Below are 19,070 nucleotides of genomic sequence, written 5' to 3'. Positions count from 1 at the left end.
CTTTTAATCCTTCTTCTCTTCTTCTTCATGTTAATCACAGTTGCCCCAGGTGGGGCTTTAAAGTTATATGTCTACTGAGGCTTGTATCTGTGGTTAGATTGTCATTTCTATTATAAGGTTTGGGAGGTGATAAAATAGTTTGTACAGAAAAGTTGCAGACATGGTGGAAGGGTTTGTGATGAAGGTATTAAGTCATGTGCTGAATAATGACAACACTATGAAATGGTGTGATACTAATGGTATAAATGCATGTCCAAGGCAATCAGTGTTTACATCAATGATATACAGCCCCCTACATGGTCTGTATATCATTGGTACTACGATCATGGTTTTCAGATACAACATTGAATCACCCAATTTTTTTATTCTGCAAAACAATTGCGATAAGAACTTTCTAACATTACTGAGAGGTATCAAGGAAAAAACTCCATTTCACAATTCAATGTCAGACATGCTAGAACAATGAAGAGGTACAAAGTATATTGTTGCAATATATTAATTAGTATATGAAAGAAGCGAATGCAGAAAAACAATTATGAAATTGTCGAACTAAAGAACTGCAATTGGTTGAAAAACCATTAAAAAGCTTTAGATAATAGAAAAATATAACTCACCGAATAAAAATAATGGTGAAGTTGTGCAACAACTATAGCTTATATTTCTTATTCCTCACAAAGATGGAAAGTGTTGGAGAAGCTATCAATTTAATCATCAAAGTCTGGTATGTCACTGTAGCTGTATCCTTCATACTCCCTATACGCTGCCCAAGCTATATATGTATGATATGATCCTGGCAAAAAGGCTATAAATCCCAAAACTAACACCGGTATAGTACGGTCAGCATACTCTTTGGGTATAATCACTCCGCCCACTAGCAATCCACCCACGACAAGTAATATGGTACCAAGAACAAACAGAGATATGGCCAGAAGTATGGATTTATAAGGAATCTTTTTGCGAGATGAAGTATAAGGAATATATTGTTCTTGGCGGAAGTCATTGGTGACCTTGGAATGCCGTAATCTAATATACTCCGAGCTCATGACAACTTGACAGGCAACAGCGGTGAAAGCTGCAAGTAAAAAAAGGTATCAATTGCAACTGCATAGAATATATACAAAATGAAAACAAATTTATTAAAAAATATTGATGAAAGGTGTATATCATTCATCAGGGTTGGCACGAAAATATCAAATGATTTAACTCCTTGAGTTAAATCATGGTTTTTGTGGGGAAAAAACTACAATTTGTAGGATTTCTTTAAAAATTTTGCAAAAATCTGTGTTTCTCAACAGGCAATCTTGTTTTGATGTGTGCTACAAATGTGTAAACACTCCTCTGTCATGAAATCGAAAGTGCGATGGAGATAATTGACTGCACATATAGCCTACAATGCTACGTAACGACCTTTAAAGTTAAGACCTATGAGTTTATTCAACAAACCCCAAAACAAGATTAATAGTGAGACTGTAGTTGGTAGTTTTTCCTCACTACTCAGTTTAATAAATGATATTATTGTAGGCAAAAAAATCATAAAGTACAATATTTTATCAATTATATTGATAAAATATAGCACTTACTTTTGCCTACTAAAAAACTGCAGCAGACGCCCTGAAAATGTAAACCTATAACATAAATTCTACTCAATTTTAAGATTCAATGCAAAGTTGTTGCTTCGTACCACGTAAAAATTCCATATGTAATTTAAAGTGTCAAGCCAGTGCAAGTTGTCAAATTCGACTTGAACAAAGAGAGCCCTATAGTTACCCTGGTAGTCTAGTGTGTTGCGAAAGATCGTCAGGTGTACCAATAAAGCACAAAGAATAACTAGCTGCACAATTATTATTCAAAAGCACCTGATACATGATACACAATTAAGAGGTAGCCAATATTCTTGTAAGAAGTACTAATGACACTATTATCTCTATATATGTATTGTTATAAAACAGAGAAATAAACCTTGTAACCTTATTCATTTGGTCTATATCGCTTAATATATATTCAATATTTACGTATCTTTTAAAATTTTGTGTACTTTAATGGAAGACCTTATTAAAATCTCAAAGTTAGAAAGACACTCAAACATTACTCTGAACCAATCAGATGTTTTTCACCTATCTTCAAGACGTTCCTTGGGCAATGAGTAAATGGGCAATAAATATATAGTTATATAGAACTTACAAGAACTGGCAAAGCTATTTTATTCTATTATTCTAGTTAACTCATCCAGATGAAAAGATTGTCTTTTAACTAAAAAGAATTCTTTCCTTTGCTGTAACAACAACGCGTACTTTGCGCAGCTTACCATAATTTTAAAGATATTTATTTAAACATAATGGCCTTTTCACACGAATAAGGTTTCTATAGGCTCTCGATATACCTACACCAGTGCTGATTTTGTTTGGAATAGCTGTAAGATGCATGGCTAATAATTTAGTTTGAAGAGTTAAACTGATAACAATAAAGAGGTTAATCACAGTACTACAATAGGTTAATTTAACAAATGGCCTGCCACTAAGCACTATCTTGTGTTCAGGCAATTGAGTTAGACAAAACTATTCATGGGTCAATTTTGCTGTCTATTATTTGGTAAAAACAAGCCTACAACTTTTCAATGAGTCAGGAGAGCCGTAATCATACCTTTTATTATTGAGTAAGGTAGATAACACCTACTAATTAGAAGTTAAGACTGTAAAACATAAAATTAAGAAAATCAATTTGAGATCGCCATAAAAATGAAAAAAATCAACTGTACTGTGGGATAGCAAAAAAGTAAGCCCAATTAGCGTCGCGTTTGGCCAGAATTTCCCAGATGATTTGGAATTAAGATTGGTGAAGGCGCTTTGTAATGTGCGGTCGGGTTCGGCAGCGTAAAAGATTTATCTAGAAGTTTACCGGGCGAGTTGTATTACGACAACTTACAAGTGTAAAGCGTCGACATATATTATATATGTCGATATATAATTATAGCACTAACGTCTAAAAGTTTGTTTCGTCGTACTCATGTCGCAAAGACTATCGGATAAGTTCTACAAAATTATATTTGAAACTACTTAACTTTAGAAGACTAATCCTATACCTCTAAGAATCTTTACAGTAATCATAAGCTAAATATTTTATTGTATAAATTATATAAAAAAGACGTCAACAAAATAAGCCTATGATCCAACATAAAACTATGTTGGTGAATAGGTATCAATGCAAAAAAAATAAAATGAAGTGTTGACTCGCGGTAGAAGTATGGCTAGTAAAACTTCTTGATATCTATGATAAAAAATCTTGATAGTACTCGTAATACTACTGAGCGTTCTTATCATAAATGTGAATAAACGGTCAATAGTCATCATATAAATATATGTTGACACGCATAGAACCTTAACAGCCACATTTAGGTATGGCAAACAATGCTGATTGGCGCAGTGCTGCTCGTCGAACACAGATGGTTCAAACAATGTGAGTTTCTATAACAAGAATAAGTTGTATAAAGGCTAGGGCGTGCTTATTAAGTTATTATTGCTGAGGATTTTTTTTACGAACGAGATATTTGTTTTACCATTGTACACGCTGTTGCAGTGGTAAGTAACCATCGGTTTTTTGAGTAAGAATCACGGAAAATATGTCTGTTTGCGGATGAATTGTGATTAGCAGAAGGAAGTTCATTAACGAACATAACAGTTGAAGGGAATTGTAAAATGTTTCGAGTGAATAGTTACATGGCCAAATGCAAGTGAGGATATAATCTGCATAACTTTGTGCTTCAAAGACACATTGCAGAAGTTATTTCTGACAGACAGATGTCTCAAGATCTATAGGGAATATCACAAAGGAGAAGATCTGAAAACTGGAGAAGGGAGAAAAAGAGGCTTAAAATTGTCTCTGACTTCATGATGGAAGCGATAGCTTAACTTATGAAGTTAACTTAACCACTAGTCAGGGATGTTTCGCCAAGCATTCACAAGTGTGGCTGTTCACCAGTCATTGTAATTGCTTTTGACAGTTACCGTCTATGTATGTTATTCTCACCGACATGTATTTGCTTAGAAAAGGATGAGACTGTGTCACATCACATCTTTAGATGACAGTTATATTAGAGGGTAAGAGAGGCTGTGGATATAACAAAAAAATTTTGTGCTTTGAAGCCAGATAAAATATTGTGAAATTTCAAGTATATTTTGAGTTTTACATGTGCATTGGATGAAGGATCGCCATGAGAGTTGCCATTCTAATTTAGTGTTCACTGTGATAAATTGCTACTCAGAGTACCAGGTTCAGCAAAGCTAATACAAAGTATTCAAGTTGCTGCCCTAGCAACTTGAATACTTTGACAAGACAAGCCTAAACTTTCTAAGCATAAAACATTCTATAAACGCTTGATTAAGACAATAATCAAATGGATATAATCATTACTTTTGTACACGTTGTTAACGCAATTGTAATATTATGAACGCCACGCTGATCTGTCGCGCTTGTGCACAACTCACTGTATCGTCTTAGAGCTCTCAGAAATATGTAATACCGCAATTATAGATGTCTCAGTACATGGATCAACACCACCAAAACTAGGTACACCAACTGAACTAAGTCAAATCACTTAGACCAGTGATAGCATCCACACTGATTATCATCGAACAGCCATATACAAGGGATGAAGATACCAAACAGCAATTTGACAGAGCAGCTATTTGCCTGTATCACCTGAATTTTCATAAAACATTTGAATTATTTTTGGCAAAAAGTTATGTCCTATGCACAAAGATTGGACAGTGATTTGTATTCAACAGCCTTGATTATATGTTTCTGGTAAGCAACACGGTTTATACTGGTTTTATTAGGGGTGAATATCTGATGCAGATACCCCCTTGTTGCATTTCTCCAAAAGATAAAAACGCTTAGCAGTCAAATGATCAAACATGGTACTTATGACCTCGCTGAGCACATTACATATGACTTGGTAACACATGATATGACTTGAGTAAACAACATTGTGGCACTTTATTTTGTTTCACTTCCGCACAGATAAAAGTAAAGCCACTTCCCCTAAAAGCTAACATAGCTCTGACTTTGCTCACTAGTTCTGCCAGTTTTAGCTTCTCAATATTTGACATTGATTTCACTGGCCAAATCAGCCAGAAACAATAGCAGACCCGACAGCAGCCTGACCGAGCACTTAATGTCAGTGAGGTATACATTAATTGATTCACCATCACAATGTATTCTACTCTTCAACTTCACATGAGATGAGAAGAAAATCGATACTAAATGCCTTACACAACTCAACTTGTTCTCAAACTTTCTTAATCACTCATGACTCGAGGACTAAGCCGTTGATATAATGTAAATGCAGAAACAGCAAGAAAGAGATGTAGAAACTTATGCAAGTCGGAAACTATGTAGATTAGCAACTGACTCTAGTATCTCTATTGAAACCAAGAATTAACCACTAGTGTACTGACTCGGTGCTTCGTCGCTCTTGATAACATCTGAAAATATATAATAGTAGTCATAGCATAGACCTACTAGACATACTAGACTGGGCAATGCGAAGCCACGGTGTCCTACATAAATAGCCACATTCTTCGCGACGTAACGTCAACGCTTTGTTCACTTGCAGCTGGTCAGGCAAGCGAGTCATCATTGTTTACATTGAAAGAATGGCAGAGACAGCTTTGTTGCTACATGTAATTTGACATAACTACTAAAGTACACAAGATATTGGTTAAAATTTTAGATGCAAAGCTTATACCCTATGCATTTCCTACCCTGCAAATTTGTAAACATAAAGTTGAATATTTCATGTGTAAAGTGCGAGTAAAAATGTATATTGATCTATTCAAAAAATATTGCAAAATTATCAATGTTGCCCTATGCTATGGACTAACGTGTCAGATAGCTAGGTGTACAAACTGATTTCAAATGCATACACACTGGTAAATGGTACACTGATCGCAGTTGCCATGAACATAAATGTTGGGTCTTAGGTGTTATGCCAACAGCATCAGAAAAATCGTAGAAAACAAACGACAAATGGTACACTTTTCTAGACATATTGTGACAGGCTACACATGACTAAAGGCAACCAGTCGGTTGAGCTTTGATCTAAGATTACTCTTGTTAGCTGCTACCTTTGTAGCCTCATGGTGAATTCTAATTCTGACATATCTGGATGTGATAGTTTTAACTAACGCTGCGCTGTGACTTGAGCATGGAAATTCCTTATGCAAATTGCTTTGTAAAACCAATAAAATAGTCTTAGTGACCACCAGCTTGTGTATGTCTGCAGTGATTCCTTGTAAGTCGACACACTGCCGTAATATCTGTTCTGAGCCTAGACATATCTTTGTGATGACAGGATGAGGTGTAAACAGACCACCTCTATCTTTTACACTGATTAGCGTCGCATTATCCCTGGTGCATAAACCTAGACAGGAGGCTCTAAAGCTGGTGCAATCATTGCAGTCGAGTTTTAAGCTCCGTACCACATAACCTGCTAAATAAATACCATATGCTAATATTATTACAAAAAGTATATGTATCAACCGTAAAATAAATTTACCTACATCTCACTGATTTGCTGCAGTATTATTTCAAGCCACTCTGCTACCTGTATATCTGTTCTATCCACTAACAATAAGTGAAAGTAGCTAATACCAAAATACATGTACATACCTAAATCATGTACCACAATATGGGCAGTCATGCAGTTTAGCACATGCAGCAAGGCTGCAATGTGTTCCAGATCTCTTGTTTTGTAGAAAATTTGGAGGAATTGGTTGTATTTACCTACCGATGTACTCCACTATGTCCGAGACAGATTTTGACAGATCGATTTCCAGCCGTTCGCTTGATTCCAAATAATCATGGAAGTTATCATCACTTTCTACATTAATTTTTCTTCGTTTAGATGAGAGAAGTAGGGAGCAGGAGCCATCTGAGCTATCACAATCAAGACAGTTAGCAATCGTACTAGGTGTGATGTCTGTTTTCACTAGTCGAGCTTTCAGTGCAGATTTGAAGCTACAGACATCTGGATTATTGTTGAAACCTCCATTGGCCCGAATCTTTGAGGGCAGTGTTTCTATATGCTCCTGTCCAAGCTTGTACAGAAGTAGATACTTGGCCTCGCAAAATGTTTGAAAAATTTAATTCCCTATTCCAAGGTACGAGGGACGCTTATGTAGAGGGTCGGAAATGATCTCTTCAGATTGCTTGGTGGCTGTTGTCTTTTCATAGCAAAGTGAAGGTTCCAAGACTGGCTCATCTCGGTCTGGTGGAGATGATTAGATAGTGTTGGTCGGCATAACAGTCAGCTATGCTTTAGTTGAGTCGGTTGTAAATATTTCGGCAGAGAATTAAATACCCTTGGTACAGCAGTAGGCTTTAGTATGGCAGCCATTGTCAGACCAGGAGGTCTGCAGGAGATCACTGCCGAGCGCAGAGTATTTGGAAGGCATCCAGTCCTTACGTTCCACGGCGTCTATCCACTTGTTACATATGTCTAGGTGTTTTTCTTCCGATGGAAAGCTATGGAAACTGAGTTAACTGTCTTTTGCTGGAGTATTAGAACAACCAAATGCACAGCAAAAATTTTTTACTCTTGTCCTGCAAAATAATCAGTAAATAATTGCATTCTTATGAGACCATCATAAAGTAAAAATCTTTTCGTTGGGTTTAACTACACTTCTAAATATAGCACAGCCATCACCATACTTATTTACTAGCCTATGTCCACCTGCCTTGGTGATGAAAAGCTTCATGAAATGGGCAACACTTCGTCTACTTCGCGGTTGGCACCTCTTTGTGCGAAGCAACTTTTCAAATATTAGTGCCAGCAATGAACTTTAAGAAAAAATTTTGGAAAAAACTTATTTGTATGCATATCTCGGAAAAATCCGCAAGATTTCTTGCTCTTCATATCTAGGTACCTCTCACAACCACACTTGAAAACATTTGGAGTAAAATTTACCTTCGAATCATTTCCAGTGCTGGTAGTTGCTCCACTTTCCATGGCTTCCTACTTAAAACTATGGCCCGGACTAAGGAAAGTGAACAAAGCAACAAAGTGAACATAAACCTATTTTCTGATGCTGTTTGCATAACACCTAAGACCCAACATTTATATTCATGGCAGACTGCAATCAGTGTACCATTTACCAGTGTGTATGCATTTGAAATCAGTTTGTACACCTAGCTATTTGACACGTTAGCCCATAGCATAGGGCAAAATTGATAATTTTGCAATATTTTTTGAATAGATCAATATACATTTTATTGGCACTTTACATATGAAATATTCAACTTTATGTTTACAAATTTGCAGGGTAGGAAATGCATAGTGTATAAGCTTTGTATCTAAAATTTTAAACCAATATCTTGTGTACTTTAGTAGTTATGTCAAATTACATGTAGCAACAAAGCTGTCTCTGCCATTCTTTCAATGTAAACAATGATGACTTGCTTGCCTGACCAGCTGCAAGTGAACGAAGCGTTGACGTTACGTCGCGAAGAATGTGGCTATTTAAGTAGGACACAATGCTGAGCCGTGATACATTGGATTGCCCAGTCTAGTATAGTTAATAGGTCTATGAGTCATAGTCAAATCAATAGGCAAGTGACTTTTTATTCAACTCTCTTTCTCTTTTATTCATTCTCCATTGAAATTCTAAACAGCCCTCATGCCAACTCCTTTCTGAAAACAAGTTGCCCAGTTTTCTTACTAGTGTTCATTCCACTGGAAAAATCTGGTTTACACTGACTGCAATATAACATATTATATTATGTACATAATATAGCAGTAAAACATACATAATTTTTATTGTCAAATGGTACAAATTGAGCTATGAACCCGGCCACATGAGCAGTGTTTTGGTAATCTAAAATGTTTGTCACCATTCACGGTTATCATATGCAATAAGTATTAAGTCAATGTATATAAGAAGAACATGGCTTCTTGAGGCTCTATATCTAATGGTCATTGTTTCATTCTTTAACTGATCAGTCAGGTGCTGTCTGCATTCTAGTATATGTATCGATTATATCCACTGACTTCATGTAATCTCTTTTAGTGAAGCGCATTTGAGGAAAATTGGCACACCTGTCAGTTTAGCTCAACTCACCAATTACGAGAATGGTATTTTCCAGTCTGCAAATACATCACAGGTACTAACTTAACCCATTCAGGCCTAAATTAATTACTATGGCAAATACATCACAGGTACTAACTTAAAGAAATTGTCTTGTTCACATTTTTTGTTCTCTATAGTACAAAGTTTCAGAAATGTGTTGCTCGTAATGAAATAAACTTCAATTTAAGAAGCTAACTTATAAGTCATGTCATTTGATTTATCCTCAAGTTGACATTATCTGCAGTTCAATCTACTACGATAATTATTTAAGATAACTAATAGAATAATAACAGTTGTAGTCCCAGAAACCTTGTTTAATCTTCAAGACATAATGCTAGAGCCACCCGTCGTTGTATGTCACATCCATATTTGGGATTATTTTAGGATGAATACCGTCAAAAGTTGAGCAAGTTAATTCGACATCTCCAAAGTGCTCCTGGTAAGTATGACATTCACCTGATAGATAATTTATAGATTTCTTTTCATCAATTTCGCAAGCTTTCGTGTCGAGTGCATTGTGTGATTTTGAAAAAGACTTGCAAAGGTTTTTTGTGTGACTTCTATGTTATCAAAATTGCAGTTTCTTAGTTTTTACATGTTGTCCAACTCTATTAAAGGTAAGTGGAATATTCCTTCATAAGTTCTGGTATACTGTTTAAAATAAAGAGTTCCATAAGCTGTTAGAGTTCATAAGCTGGTATACTGTTTAAAATAAAGAGTTCCCACGTATTTTGCCTCCTGCGTGAGGCTTTCAGTGGGAAAAACCCGATCCGATCCGAGTTCTGAAGGTGCTAATTGCCTTAACGAAATAATGTAGAATTTGTGTCGTGATATTCAACTATTTTGCTGATGACATATTCTGTTGAGGTTTGGAGTAATACTTTTAGAATAAAAAAATTGTAGTGTAAACATCAGATATTTTTCTCCCAAGTGACTAAATATATGTGCTATTCTTTACTTGCATTTTGGAGAAGTGAAAGCCATATATGACAGTCATACCTTAACATACGAGAAATTTGAGATGCGAGGAAAGCTCTGAGCATATGTGACGGTTCTCAACACGGCCGTTAGGTTACCGAGTATGTGATAGGCTGCTTATAAGAACAGCATCGCTCAGTATTTCTTGTCCGATCAGTTTGGAAAAGTTCTAAAAAGGCCCGCTAAAAGCGAAGATGAAACCGAGTCGAAAAGATACCAAAGGCAATAACAGCCAAGCCGAAGAAGATAACAAAAAAGAAATGGAGATGAAGATATAAGTTAGAATTAGGTTTAGTGTAAGATTTTAAAATTTATTTTCAAGTGTGTGTTTAGTGAGCTAACTTCATTTAAGTTAAATTTAAAGTTTGCTATGTTACGTAGCATCACAAAAGTGTAGTGTAGTGTTGCTGTCAAAACTCTCTAGTACCGCTGTTAGCCGCTATGTCTGTCTAGAACGTAAAAACTCCATACGTAATAATATATATTACATTTTATTGCAGATCATAACCAATAGATAAGTATTTGCTACTTTGTAGGCATAGATAATCAATTAGAACAATTAAAAACACGTTTTCGCATTGTAATATCCTGATTTTAGGTTGTTTTCCTAGTATCGGAACGGATTAATTTGTATTTAGTTATTTTATATCGGAAAAATTGATATAAGATATGAGAGAATTGACGGACGAGCTCGGTTCCGGAAGCTCTTATGTCGAGGTATGACTGTAAAGTGCTATCAAGAACAGCTCCATTTCAGATGCTTCTTGACGAACAAAAAAACAATTCGTTTTCCCTGGTGGTTACAGTTTGTAAAACCAGATTCTTTTGGAACGTTGGCGACTTGCCTATGAACAGGTTGGCGACTTGCCTATGAACAAGTGCGACTTGCCTATGAACAGGTTGGCAATTTTTATTAGAATGCTCCTAACTTGTATGAGTTCTGCTGGGTCACTTGCCTAAGCTCCATGCTGGTAAACCAAATTGAAACACATTGCCTACTCACATAGCTCCGAGTTTCAGTTCTTCATGGAAACTTCAAGTAGTAGTGTGTTAGCTTTACTAAAAATTGTAAAAAATTTTCTTGGTAGTCCGAGGGAAAATACAACAGATGGGAGCTAAAGCCCCGGTATCAACCGCACAACAACCAATGTTTAACGCAACACAAGGTCAAGGTGAACCCGTTCACCCACCCCTTTCTCAGGAAATGCCTATGACATCCAGCATGTCCCTCCATCAGCTGCCAGGTACTGTGCTCGCATACCAGATATTCATGGCGTGATGATTTTCGTTTGTACTTATCAAACGAAAATCGGTCAGCGTAGGGCATTATCTCTTACGTTTACTTGTTAAAATTGCCACAAGTTGCTTAATCTAGTTGAAAAACCCAATTAAAAATGAACTTAGACAAGATTTTAGTAAATTTTACCGGAATGTATCAGAATTTTTCTATTATTTGCGATTGTTTTAATGTTTGAGGTGGTCTGACTACCAGAATATTTCAAGATTAAAATCGACAAAACTTGATTGTGGTTAAAACGCTCAATATATCTGAATAGCCATTGTGTGCAGCGTCAAACATCTATATATGGTGCCAAGTTACCTTGCATTTTAATACTAATAACGAAGGTAGCGATACAAATTATGAAAATTAATAGGAGATGAAGTAGAATTTTATCTGCCCTCCTTACCACATGTTAGTTGATTCTGTTTGTATGCCAATTAATTTATAATATTAATATCAAAGATGTACTCAACAATTGTATTAGTAAGTTTTGTAATCTGGTGGGAAAGAGATGAGATGTATACATAAAATTAGTAATTTCAAGTCATGTGTAAATTTTTCTTTTTGCGTTTGTGACACCGCAGATATTTTTATTTATTGATTTATTTTTTGTGGCACCATATGTAAAACATTTTTTTCTGTAAAAATTCCTCAGGCTGTCCCAGCATATATATATGTATATATATATACACTATATATACAGTATATATACATGTACAGTATATATAATGATCATCTATATATATATTTCTTAAAGTATATGTGTGGATATGTGCGTCATTCCGGCTATAGGGCACGCTGATTATTTTGCCGATGCGGCCACGCATTACGATGCCCGTGTTAAACATATTTTTGTAAGGTTTGATTACTATATCTGGGTTCAAGGCCCATTTTTCTTACGCGGAAAACTATTATGTTTCCATGGGAAGAATCTCGACATTATCTCTCCGTTCGATCAGACAAAAACAATACGATATCTCATTTTTACATTTGTACCGGTATCGAGAGGTACCAGTATCGTCGTATTCAAAGTTTTGATGGATAGCTTCTGGTGGAACAGTAACCTTTTTTATACACACGCACTTCTATGCAAGAATTGTTATTATTAATTCTACATATTCAGGATTTTTATTTATTTTTTCAGTTCGTATTAATTGTATCGATATCAAATCATATTTTATTGTAATCGTAGCAAAACCGACTTCATTTAGCTATTACTGGCTAATTATTTCACATTTGTATTCTTTTTATAGTCGGTTTTTTTTTTCAATTTATTTGACCAGCACGAAACATTTTCCTCATGATATGAAGTTTAAAACTGGTTTGACGAAGTTTGAAAACCTTGACAGTTGTTTTTATTTTCTCTCTTAATTTATTTCAACTACACAAAACACTTTTCTCATGATACGCAGCTTGAAAGTTAGAATGGCAAATTTTGTTATATGTTAAATACAAATCAATTTTCTGTCCAAAGACTTATTTATTACCCGGGCAACGCCGAGTAGCACAGCTGATAGATATATATATATAATAATATATTATATATATACATGTATATATATATAATGATCATAGATATATTATATATATAATGATACACATGTATATATATCATCATTGCCTTGTGGATAAAAAGGTTTTATCCACAAGGTTCAACAGCTAGTTTAACAGTAACAATCCTGACTTGTTTTTGCCCTTTTTGTATGAAGTAGAGAATTTATGGGCAAGTTCTTTTTATTCATAGCTGTTTGTTACGCCACTCTCTCTGTAATCGCCAACAGACCTTATAGTTCATCTCTCAACCTCTACAGTGCTTCCATCATTGCGTGTTTCCAGGGAGTGCAGTACAGCAGCAGCTTGTCACAAACAATCAGATGATAGGGCAGCAGGGAGGTCAGCCAGGGCAGCAGGGAGGTCAGCCTATGGCGAGTACACAGATGATGCCTAATAGCACTGGTTTTATACCTGACTCATCTTTCGCTCCTTCACCAGCCCCGAGTCAGCCTCAGATTCCTCCACAACCTGCTAATGTAAGTGTTAACTACGGCGGAGTTGCGTGGAGTTAATTTACTTCATCTTGCCTTTTGTCAAGGTTTTTCAGAGTAACAACTCCAAGCCTTTCCCATTTGCGACACGCTTCACATCTAGTACCATACCGTCGAACTCGTGAATTAGTGTTGGCTATGTTCAACTGCGGAGTGCTGATAGCTTATTGTGATTCTCATTAAAGCATGGTTATAGACGCAGTTAAGTGTAAATAGTGAGGGCATAGGATAGGTGTAAGTTAATTATGGGGCGACAGAAAATAACATTTATGTTGTCATCTTTGATTAATCCGATCTATATCGTTGTAAAAGGTGGTGGCGAAAAAAATATGCCTTTTTAGTAGTGTCTGCGATCAGCTTAACTTTTGATCACCAAATATGAGGCATGTTTTATGGCCAAAAGTTCATATTATATGAACTTACTAGATTAATGCTCAGCGTTGCACGGGTAATAAAAAAGGTTTTTCAAAGAAAATGTACTTTTAATCAACATATACAACATTTTCCGCTCTAACTTTTAAATGTAGGATTTTGTTTATTTTGTGTGCTGTAAGTTTAATCAAGTTTGTGCTCTTCATACAGATATTTGTAGCGTTTTGGGCAAGTCTGGGCGCATATCTTTCTTCTAGTATATTGGTAGTGAACAGTGTATTACAAATTCTAGTATATTGGTAGTGAACAGTGTATTACAACTTCTAGTACATTGGTAGTGAACAGTGTATTACAACTTCTAGTACATTGGTAGTGAACAGTGTATTACAACTTCTAGTATATTGGTAGTGAACAGTGTATTAAAACTTCTAGTATATTGGTAGTGAACAGTGTATTACAACTTCTAGTACATTGGTAGTGAACAGTGAATTACAACTTCTAGTACATTGGTAGTGAACAGTGTATTACAACTTCTAGTATATTGGTAGTGAACAGTGTATTAAAACTTCTAGTATATTGGTAGTGGACAGTGTATTACAACTTCTAGTATATTGGTAGTGAACAGTGTATTACAACTTCTAGTATATTGGTAGTGAACAGTGTATTACAACTTCTAGTATATTGGTAGTGAACAGTGTATTACATCTTCTAGTACATTGGTAGTGAACAGTGTATTACAACTTCTAGTATATTGGTAGTGGACAGTGTATTACAACTTCTAGTATATTGGCAGTGAACAGTGTATTACAACTGCAGTTGTGTGCAAAATAAACTGAGCATTGGACACATTTCTCAAACTTATAATTTGTTGTTCCAGCCTTTGTTACTAGTCTTGTCAAGATTCAAAACATCTAACATATATAATATAATATCTATATATTTATATATATATAATATCCAGAATATTCAAATAGTCTGTAGGATACACCTCGTCAGATTAGATGCAGTTTCGTGAACCAATATAATAAAAATGATTGGATTACATGTCACCAGGTTTTTTCAGATGATTTCTTGTTTTTAACCCTTATACATACAAATTCTTCATTTTCAAAATCTTATCTTGTAGACATTGCTAAATGCTTTGTCTTGCTCAAAAAACCAGAGACTTACATTATTTTAGTACAAAGTGTGCATTAAAAATAAAATGCTCTAGATTTAGTTTACATAATCATCAAAAACATAATTTTACAGCTGCTTGGTTTATTTATTTGAAATAAGGATAAAACGAGAATTAATTTAGTATATAATTAATGGTTTTGACTAAATTCAGTGTTGTAAGTGAAAATTTTAGTGATTCAACAAAATGGTTCAGTTTATTTCGCACTCCCTTGTATTTAGGGCGTGAGGTTTAGAACATTAGAGTCTGCAAAATAATTGACTTTGGAAAAGGCTGATTTTACCCAAATTGTAGTTGTACCCAATTTTCAGTTTCCAACGCGTCCAGCTTACTCTCCTGGCCCCGGGATGCCGATGCCGAGTCCAACACAGGGCGTTATGCGCGCGCCTCATCCTTCACCCTCCATGAACATGAACATCAACACTCCAGCACCTGGTAGGATTATAAGGCTAAGAATTTTCTCTATCTTTAGTTATGTAAATGAGAGAAACAGTTACAGCAAATTCTCTTTTCTTGCAATTAGGCATGTTAGAGTTGTCCTATCACTCATTGGCAATTATTGGCATTAACAGCTAAAAATCGGTCAGCGTAGGGCATCATCTCATACGCTTACTTATTACAGTAGCCTGAATGACAAGTTGCTTAATCTAGTTGAAAAACCCAATTAAAAATGAACTCACACAAAATTTTAATAAATTTTATCAGTATATTTCTATTATTTGCGATTGTTTTTAACGTTTGAGGTAGTCCGACTGCCAGAATATTTCAAGATTAAAATCGACAAAACTTGATCGTGGTTAAAACGCTCAATATATCTGAATAGCCATTGTGTGCAGCTTCAAACATCTATATATGGTGCCAAGTTACCTTGCATTTTAATACTAATAACGAAGGTAGCGATACAAACTATGAAAATTAATAGGAGATGAAGTAGAATTTTATCTGCCCTCCTTACTACAAGTTAGTTGATTCCGTTTGTATGCCAATTAATTTATAATATTAATGCGTTTATTGTGCAGTCCATAATCTTTTTTCTTCATAATCAGTTTTTGCTGCAAACTGTAGCAAACATGAATCAGTGCAATGAGCTTATATACAACATTGTTAAATCTATATATATGAATCTCAGTGTTTGTCTTTTTGTTAAAGGTTGACTTGCAACAAAATTCACATTACCGTTATTTGATATGAAAAGATTCACCATGTCTTACTCTGTTGTGTTGTAGGTGCAAAATATGTGGAAATGTGATTACAAGCTCTTAAAAGCTCAAAAACGAACATAGAATCGCAGCCACACGAGACCGCCGTAGTTTGGATTCCCTTTTCAAAACGGCTCAAATGTGATGTAGTTGTGAGAGATGGTTTCTGCTTACACTTTCTTGCAACCTTATTCGTCGAAATATTTTTACAAATATACTTCACGCATTCAATAAAACTATGTCTATTGTTCTTACGCGTCTGTTTTATCGTCATTGTAATGCTGTCACTTTTAGCACTGATATCTTATAACTTACCGTAAAAAATCGTTAAACTTTTTAACCTTAGCTCGAAGGAGTACATATCATTGTCTGATAATCATGACGAGCCTGTTGGTCACCTGTGATAATCGAAAAATGCTGCAAAAATTATTTGCGAAGTATTGGGTCACATGATCAGAGAACGACTTGACGATTGAATAATGCCGAAACAGAACTGTAAAGTAGCGAGCATCTATATTTGATACGGGGTCTTCGGTAAAACCCGAAGTGTTTGTCATAAACTAGTGCTATGATAAGTTTTATATTGAGCTTTTTATTGGCCTTTCAATTCACATGAGAACATATGTGACAAGACGATAACCAAATTTCGTGGTTACCGTCATCGAAATAAAGAGATTCCAATCTACAGCGGCTTTTCGTTTTTGAGCTTTTAAGAGCTTGTAATGACATTTCCACATTATTTGCACCTACAACACAGCAGAGTAAGACATGGTGAATCTTTTGATATCAAATAACTGTTATGTGAATTTTGTTGCAAGTCAACCTTTAAACCCTGTGTCCAGTTATACCTATTAAAATCTAGCAGTGAAAGATTCGCACAGCACTGGATTTGATCAAGTGACCTCCAGATGTTGAGGCGGTGAACTTAACCAGCATGCTGCACAGATGGATTCATCGAGCAAATAGTCATTACATTGGTTAAGCTACACACACTTGAAGCGCTTGCTTGGCATTCATAATTAGCACTGTTGACCGTTATGCATAACAACGGTTATGCGTAACCGCATAATCGTTGTTAAGCTGTACCAAAATGCAGATATTGTTTTAGTAAAGATCTAGCTTTTAAAGGTAAAGTACTCAAATGCCTCAAGTTATTATTCTATTACCATTTGACTTCGACACTCAACTAGTATAATCATACATATCATCTGTAGCCTTAGTTCTTAGCAAATCCTCTCACAGCAGATCATTTGGGATCCTATACAATGTGTGTCAGCTATGCTCCCATTAGTAATTTTAATAATGCTTACCCCTTCACTCAAGCATATAAACAATTTCAACATTTTACAATTATGCTTTGTCAAGCAAGATTGGTTTTTGCCTTTTAAAGAAACTCATAACAATTATTTAATGGGATTATTAATCTTTATATTATTAATCTACATTAATCTAGTCTAGAACTTTAATCTTAATTTAATCTCATGAACTTTGTGTGAGATAAAACTTACACAAAGCTGTAGTAGATTTGATCAGAAAATATCGATTATTTCCTATCGTTTGTGATTGTTTTTGATATTTGGAGTGATCTGACTGCCAGGATGTTTTAAGGTTAAAATGCTCAGAAAAAAGATTCGTGCAAATGACATAACTAGTTGTTGTGATAGTTGATATCAGCTATTGTTGCGTCTAAGTTGCAGCCATTCTCTATTCGTAATCACAAATTTGAGCGTTTTTTGAGCGTTGACAAAACTTGATCAAGTTTTGTCAATTTTCTTCTAAACATCCGATCAGATCACCTCTAGCATCAAAAACGATAGCAAATGATGGAAAAATATCGACTCGTTCTGTTAAAATCTACTAAAATTTTATGGAAATTCATCCTTAATTACAAAATCTTCTGTAATGTCTTCTAAAGAATGCTTTTCAGCTTTCTGTGTTGAGTTCCTGGCTTGCAGTTATTTGCTTGTTCCTACTGCTTCAACCACAACAGATTCTTTCATATGCAAACAAAGGGTACAGTCTGATCACATTTGCTCTAAATTAACAAGTTATTTTTTAACTTGAGACAAAATAATTTTCGAGTGCCTTTTCTGTTGCTGTATAGCCATGACTCCTCAAGATCCTCAAGCTCCGAGTCCCGCCTCACTGATTACTCAGTCAGCACCACAGACTACCCCAGGAGGTGGTACGGAAGAGGATCAACTGTACATGGAAAAGGTACGAGAACTGACGACTTACATAGAGCCTCTGAAGAGAATGCTGAGCAAGATGAACAAGGAGGGACGAACGAGCGGGGCCGACTATAACAAGCTGTGTGTCCTTCTCAATCTGCTGCAGCCTAGTAACAAGTATGTCTGCTATCCGCTCATCATCAAGGATTGTGCAAAGTTCGACCTTACTAATTTACGATTTATTGAAAAAGTCGTCATCAGCCCAAACCAGTATCGCACTTTCACAAATACTAATGTGGAATGCTTGGGGTACAGTAACTATGTGAAGTATGTTACATATCACTATCGCCTTGTTGATCAAAAAAGCAGCATACTGTAATTTGTTTCACGAAGTTTGATTTATTTTGTGAAAATCAAATCATGCATTAGCATAATTTTAAGGACATTAATAGGACATAATTATGGCATAGTGCAAAACATTTTTCAATGCAAAAGCATTTATTATTTGTATTAATTACAACTAGAAATTCCACTGTCATACAGCCCACGACCAAAGTGATATTGGAAAAAACGAAAGGGCACTGTGTTAATTAGAATAACTTTATTTCTTGATATACGCCAAATGTCATAATTATTTGACTGCCTCAGAGTCAAGGTAGGTCTAGGAAAGAGTGTGATGAAATTTTAAGAATTGCCATTGAAGGGTTTGTAAGGAGCCATATTC

General features: G+C 35.4%; 1 protein-coding gene across 1 annotated transcript in view; it reads left to right on the top strand.

Annotated features, from left to right (window-relative positions):
* The first annotated feature begins 3,277 nt into the window (after positions 1 to 3,277).
* LOC137386959 (mediator of RNA polymerase II transcription subunit 15-like) overlaps positions 3,278 to 19,070 on the top strand; it is a 25,915-nt gene continuing 10,122 nt past the window's right edge. Inside the window, exons 1-7 of the mRNA XM_068073206.1 lie at positions 3,278 to 3,453; positions 9,063 to 9,156; positions 9,507 to 9,561; positions 11,189 to 11,344; positions 13,219 to 13,412; positions 15,288 to 15,411; positions 18,280 to 18,523. Coding sequence (XP_067929307.1) covers positions 3,395 to 3,453; positions 9,063 to 9,156; positions 9,507 to 9,561; positions 11,189 to 11,344; positions 13,219 to 13,412; positions 15,288 to 15,411; positions 18,280 to 18,523 — 926 coding nt within the window. The 5' untranslated portion in view covers positions 3,278 to 3,394. The remainder of the gene's footprint in view (positions 3,454 to 9,062; positions 9,157 to 9,506; positions 9,562 to 11,188; positions 11,345 to 13,218; positions 13,413 to 15,287; positions 15,412 to 18,279; positions 18,524 to 19,070) is intronic.

Source organism: Watersipora subatra, chromosome 2 (assembly GCF_963576615.1).
Source record: "Watersipora subatra chromosome 2, tzWatSuba1.1, whole genome shotgun sequence".
NCBI classification, from domain to species: domain Eukaryota; kingdom Metazoa; phylum Bryozoa; class Gymnolaemata; order Cheilostomatida; family Watersiporidae; genus Watersipora; species Watersipora subatra.
This window is presented reverse-complemented; position numbering and strand designations above follow the sequence as displayed.